The sequence below is a fragment of the Cervus canadensis genome, chromosome 6 (genome assembly GCF_019320065.1).
Source record: "Cervus canadensis isolate Bull #8, Minnesota chromosome 6, ASM1932006v1, whole genome shotgun sequence".
NCBI classification, from domain to species: Eukaryota; Metazoa; Chordata; class Mammalia; order Artiodactyla; family Cervidae; genus Cervus; species Cervus canadensis.
In genome coordinates, this window is record NC_057391.1 from 61,648,369 (window position 1) to 61,654,491 (window position 6,123).

General features: G+C 37.9%; 1 protein-coding gene across 1 annotated transcript; it reads right to left on the bottom strand.

Annotated features, from left to right (window-relative positions):
- Positions 1-456: 456 nt before the first annotated feature.
- On the bottom strand, positions 457-1,146 carry LOC122444140 (retinal cone rhodopsin-sensitive cGMP 3',5'-cyclic phosphodiesterase subunit gamma). The gene has a single exon (XM_043472942.1). The coding sequence runs from the start codon at positions 1,087-1,089 to the stop codon at positions 838-840; it is 252 nt and encodes an 83-aa protein (XP_043328877.1). The 5' UTR covers positions 1,090-1,146; the 3' UTR covers positions 457-837.
- Between the last annotated feature and the right edge of the window lie 4,977 nt (positions 1,147-6,123).

Sequence of the window (6,123 nt, forward strand, 5' to 3'; positions counted from 1 at the left end):
TGCCACAAAATGAAATGTTCTTTTGCCTGTATTCCCAGGGAGAATAGTGGTAGACAGAGCACGTGAGGGAGCAATCACCTTCCCAGCCTTATCCTCAGTTTATTTCCTTGAGAAATAGAAGGTTCTGGATAAGTAAGAGCAGGCAGTGATGCAATGAAAGTAGGTAGAGTCTGAGCATCCACCTTCCTAGTGGTTCTGCCCCTACAGATCAGCAGAGAGTATTAAACCATTTCTCTGGAAATGTTTATTTTTGCGTTTATGTCTCTTGATGCACTCCCTTTCCTAGATCTAGTCTTTTCATTGTTTTAGTCACTTCTTCTGACACATCATGACATTTTAACCATTCTCTTAAACCACAAATCCTAGTAAGAATAGAAGATTGTATGTAAGGGAATTGTGGAGGCAGTCCTAAAACCACTGTAGAAGAAACTAAAATGGTTTTTTTTTTTTCAAGGTAAATATCTCCTTTATTAAAGAAAAGGGGAGAGGAGGGACATAAATGATATCTTAAAAGCCTTCTACCAAGAGTACTGAGTGCCTAGCAAAAACAGATTTGAAGGACTTTAGAGAAATATGGATGACTTCTAACCAGCTGATAGGAAAAAGGGGTGATGTTGGGAATGCCTCATTAAAAGTTGATTTCACCCACTATTCTGAGCTAAACTATGCTGCATGAAAGAGTCTGGCACTCAGACACCTCTTAGTAGTCACTGAAGGGAAGTGAGGGTGTGTGAAACCATTTCCCACATCTGCATGTCAGAATTCTGGCAGATCAATAGGGCAGAAGTAATCAGAGCTACAGCAGAAGCTAATGAGAGTGGCAGAACCTCCAGTGGTTCAGATGATCCCAAACTGAGCGAGCTCGTGCAGCTCCAAGTGGCTGAATGCCTCCCAAGGACAGATCACAGTGATATCTGTTCCTAGTCCCTCCATGCCTGGAATGTCATCTCCAAACCCTTTCACACCTTTCTTAGGAGGCTTGCTCTTGAACTGACGAGACTGCCTCTGCTTGAACTTAGGGGGCCCTTTGCGTGGGGTGGTGGGACCCTGGTTGGAAGCCGGAGGAGCCAACGCAGCATTGTCGCTCATTCTGCTAGTGTTTGGGTGGCTGATGGTTTTCTTTCAGGAGAGTTAAATGTTTCTCTTATAAGCTGTCCAGCTGCCTTCTTCACAGTAGATGAATAAAGGATCTTTGCATCCTGATTTATCTCTCTGTAATACCCTCATGCTACGTAATCACGTCATCATAGGCTTAAGAGCATCGGCCTAGGTGCAAAGAAGTTGGAAGAGTGTGGGGTGAGACTGGGGCAGGCCAGAAGAAACTAAAATGGTTTTGATTGGATTTTAGGTTGAAGCTGAATTTTAGTCCAAGTCAGTCAGCAACTGGTTCAAACCACTTTCAATGGCAGTGGCATGCAGTTTCTATTTTTGCTTTCTCAATAACTTCACTTTCTGTAGTGAAAGTTCACTTTGAATAAGATCATAAATTGGATTGATTATAGATTTAATCAGAGTTGTGCTTTTTTGGGAATCAGCAGTTCAGTTATTTTGTCCTTCCCCCTCCTACAGAACTATAACGTACGCTATAACTTAAATATAGAACACTGGGTCTGAACAAACAGGGAAATCATGACCTTTCAACAAAAATAATCAAGCTATTATTTACTTGAACACAAGCAAGCTTTAAATGCTAAAGAAACTAGTGATTTATAATATAATTTTTAAATTGAGGACTAATAATAAGTAGGAAGTTCAGTGATGCTGCAATAGTGTGGCTACAGGCAACCCAAGCAGCCCACCAAGCTCCTCTGTCCATGGGATTCTCCAGGCAAGAATACTGCAGTGGGTTGTTATTTGCTTCTCCAGGGGATTTTCCCGGCCCAGGGATTGAACCTGGGTCTCCTGCATTGCAGGTAGATTCTTTACCATCTGAACCACCAGAGCCCAAGTGGCTATCATAACGTAATGTAAGAATTAACTTGTACTTCCAAATAAATTTTTTTAAGAAAGTAAGAGGCTCTTCATGGATGTTTCCAATAACTTAAAGAGAGGCAGTTCTATATGTTTTTTACTTTGGAAAAAAACCCCAAATCTCAATATCCATTTAGAAGTTGGAATGTTGTGGGGAATGGGAGATGTTGCTAAATGATGAAGACATAGATTTTCTATAAAATATCTTGGCTTTAAAAAGATGAAGATTATATCTTCCTTTTCTTTCCCCCATGCTACCTTTCCCCCCGGTATGCTATTTGAATTTATGTTTGGCCTAGGAGGGTATATTATTGTAATTTCCATTTTATAGGTAAAGAAATTGGGACCTAATGGTATAAGATGAGCTCAAATTCAAGACATCACCTGGGGAAACAGAAGCGGCAATTATTGTTCCACTGCCAGACCTATGCTTATTCTAGAAGACTAGGATATATGCTGACAGGAGGATGACATCATTAATCTTTTTTGTCCCCTCAAAATGTTGAAATCCTAATTCCTAGTGATGATGACACTAGGAGGTGAGGCCTTTAGGAGGTCATTAGGTCATGAGGGTAGAGCTCTCATGAATGGGATTAGTGTCCTGATAAAAGAGATCCTACAGAACTTTCTTGTCCCTCTGCCATGTGAGAATACCACAAGAAGCATGAGATCCAGAATAAGGTCCCCACTCAACCACGCTGGCACCTTGATCTTAGATTTCCAGTCTCCAGAACTCTGAGTAATAAATTTCTGTTGTTTATAAATTGCTCAGTCTGTGGTATTTTATTATAGTAGCCCAAACAGACTAAGACAGATGCATTTCTTTGATCTGGGCCAGCTCCTTCTCAGGACCACCATGCTTGCAGTTTTAGTGCATTAGAATAGAGAGATGACAGTCATGGAGAAACTCTGCTTTAATCTTTTAAGGACAAATCCCTTGTAGCTCAGTTGGTAAAGAAACTGCCTGCAATGTAGGAGATCTGGGTTCAACTCCTGGGTTGGGAAGATCCCCTAAAGAAGGAAATGGCAACCCACTCCAGTATTCTTGCCTGGAGAATCCCATGGACAGAGGAACCTGGAAGGCTACAGTCCAAGGGGTCGCAAGAGTCAGACAGACTTAGTGACTAAAGTCACCAAGGACAAATCTGTGAGTGCAGTTAGGTGACTACTACCAGAAGCAGCACCTTCAACATTTGTGCAGCATTTGAGCTGAGGCCACCTCCTTTTGGGAAACCCTGGTCAATAACAAAGTATGGGAGAAGTAATAGGACCTGGTCATTTCTGCACAATGCAGATTCTTCTATGAGCAGTCTTGGCAGTGGAGCTCCCCACTGGGCTAGCTGAAACTCTCTCTGAGCTCCAGCACAAATTGAGTTCTCTTCCTACACCATACTCCTTCCCTCTCCATATTCATTCATAAGGGTCAGAATAATCTGAAGGCTCTCCTCACTTAATCTTGCTGTCAATCCCCTTATAATTCATGGTTTTATTGCTTTACCCACCCCAGTGTCTTGCACTCTTAGCTCCATCTTGGTGTCTACTTCCTGGAGAATCTGAACTGACACAAACAGCCTGTCTACAATAACATCATTTGTTGGCAGAGGTCTAGTTATAGTATCTACTTTAATGTCACTTTTATATTGCTAGAGTGGTAGAACTAACACTCTGTAATGCCCATCTGACCAAATATGTAGTTATCACCACATTCCTTTGTTTTATTCCTTTCATCAGTCCCTGTACATGTGTAAATCTGATGTAAGATGGTGAAGCAAGACATTTTTCAATTTCATGGCCCAGCCAAATAAATCAGTAAAATATTGAAGAGTTGATATAACATTTCTAGTTTTTAAAATTTTACCAGGTAAAGGAACTAAAAAGCATCTGTATACAACTGTCAAAGTTGTTTCATAAAAGATAAAACTTTTTTAACAATGAAAAGAGGAAGAACACAGTATGAGAATCTAGGATAGTTGAAAAAACTACACTGATCTATAACAAAAAAAATTGTCATGCAAAAGTAACAAAAGTAAGCTAGGACATCAGTTTGTTTTTTCCCTTACAAGATTAACTGTCATAGGAATTGCTCTCATAGTGTAAATAATTAGAAACCAGACATGGTACATGAAATAATAGATTTCAGATACTGGATGGCAGGTGGCACAGGATGATGGTTCCTAAGAGAAGAGGTAATAAAAGAGGTAAGTTATATGATAACCTTGCTCATTTCTTGGGGCAGTTCCCAGGCTTATGAGCAGGTAGAATAAACTGACTGTATAGTATAGGGATGTCATCAAATTGAGGGGAGTTGCAGAGTAGTCCTGTTGAGTCTATCTGGCTGAGTACTTACCTCCACATTTATAGGTGAAACTACCTCAGGCTTGGGAATCAGTATCAAGCAATAGGCCAACAGTTCTCAGAGCTCATCAAGGGCTGAACATAGTATGTGATTCTACCGGCTAGAGTGGCGGGACCTCCTAAAAAATGTGGACATGTTGTCATAGATGTCATGCATTTGCTGCAGGCAAATTTGTTTCTAGAATGAAGGCTAATCGAGACTTGTCATTGAAAAGCATGAAAGCAAGACTTAAAGGGATTGAACTCACTCATGAGTAACTTAACTGTGCATCAGAACAAATCCAACACTCTTTAAAGAAAAATAAAATTCAGCACTCAACATAAAATTCAGAATGCTCAGCATCCAATGAAAGGCATGGAAAGAAAAAGGGAAATATGATTCATAACCAGAAGCAAAGTTAGTCAGTATAAAGAAACTCCCAAATAATAGAGACTATGGAATTATTAAAGAAAGACCATAAACCACTATAAAAATTTTATAAACATTTCAAGGATATAAAGGAAAACAAATGATGGTAAAGAGAGATATAAAGAATAATTTTTAAAAATATAATTGCAGCTTCTAAAGGAAATAATTTACATTATCCATAATGAAAAAAAATATACTCAGTGGCATTACTATCACAATAGACACCAAAGAAAGATGAGTGAACCTGAAGACAAAGGAACGGAAACTATTCAAAATGAAGAGAGAAAAATCAATGTCCTGTTTCATATACAGTGCAATATAAAATGGTATAGCATATGTAACTGGACTTCTAGAAGGAAAATAAAATGAGAGAATAGGGGATGGAAAAAAAATCTGAAGACATAATGGCCATTGGAAAATTTGATTAAAAACTTTAAACCCACATATAGGCATCTCAGTGAACCTCAAGCAGAAATATATAAAGAAACTCACAAAAAGATACATTGTAATCAAATTTATAAAAAAAAATCATAAATAAAAAAAAAACCATAAAAGTACCCAGAGAAAAAAAGATATATGTGTTATGTCAATGGGGGAAAAAGAATGTTAACAGACTTCTCATTATAAACAATGAAGGCTCAAAGACACAGGAAACAATATCTCTAAAGCACTGAAAAGCAAATTGTCTACCAAGACATCTATACCCAACAAGAGTCTTTCAAAACTCTAGGAGAAATACTTTTTCAACCTAACAAAAGTGAAATTAACCGTTTGCAGACCTGCACTTTAAGAAATGTTAAAAGAAATTCTACTAGCAGAAGTAACAATATGACAATACCAAATGGAAATTTGAATTTGGATGGTAGAATAGAGAAGGCAAGAAGTGGAAATATGTCAATAAATTTTTAAAAGTTATTTCACTTCATTTTTTAACCTCTTTGAAAGATAAAGTTTGAAGCAAAATAACAACAGTCTATCTTGGGGAGTGTAACACTAATTTTAAAATATATGAGAAGAATAATATGATGTTTGAGAGATACAAACTGTAACTATAATTTTGAAAAGTTGTTACACTGTAAAGTAGTATAATATTATTTGAACTTAGGCTGTTTTAAGTTAAAGACGAATATTGGGAAACTTAACAAAGGTTGACAAACTGATAGCCTGTGGGTCAAATCCCGTTTGAGCTGCCACCCGTTTTTGTATTTTTGTAATTAAAATTTTATTGGAATACAGCCATAGCCATGATATCCAGGGTATACTTTTCAACTACAGTGGCAAAGTTGAGTAGTTGAAATTTAAAATATTTAGTATCTGATGCTTTACAGAAAAAATGTGCAATCCCCTAGTCTTGAGAAACCAACAATAATAATGATGATGATGATGAT

What these genes read in the sequence shown, in the direction of transcription:
- LOC122444140 (XM_043472942.1), bottom strand. Translation starts at nt 1,089, where the DNA reads ATGAGCGACAATGCTGCGTTGGCTCCTCCGGCTTCCAACCAGGGTCCC.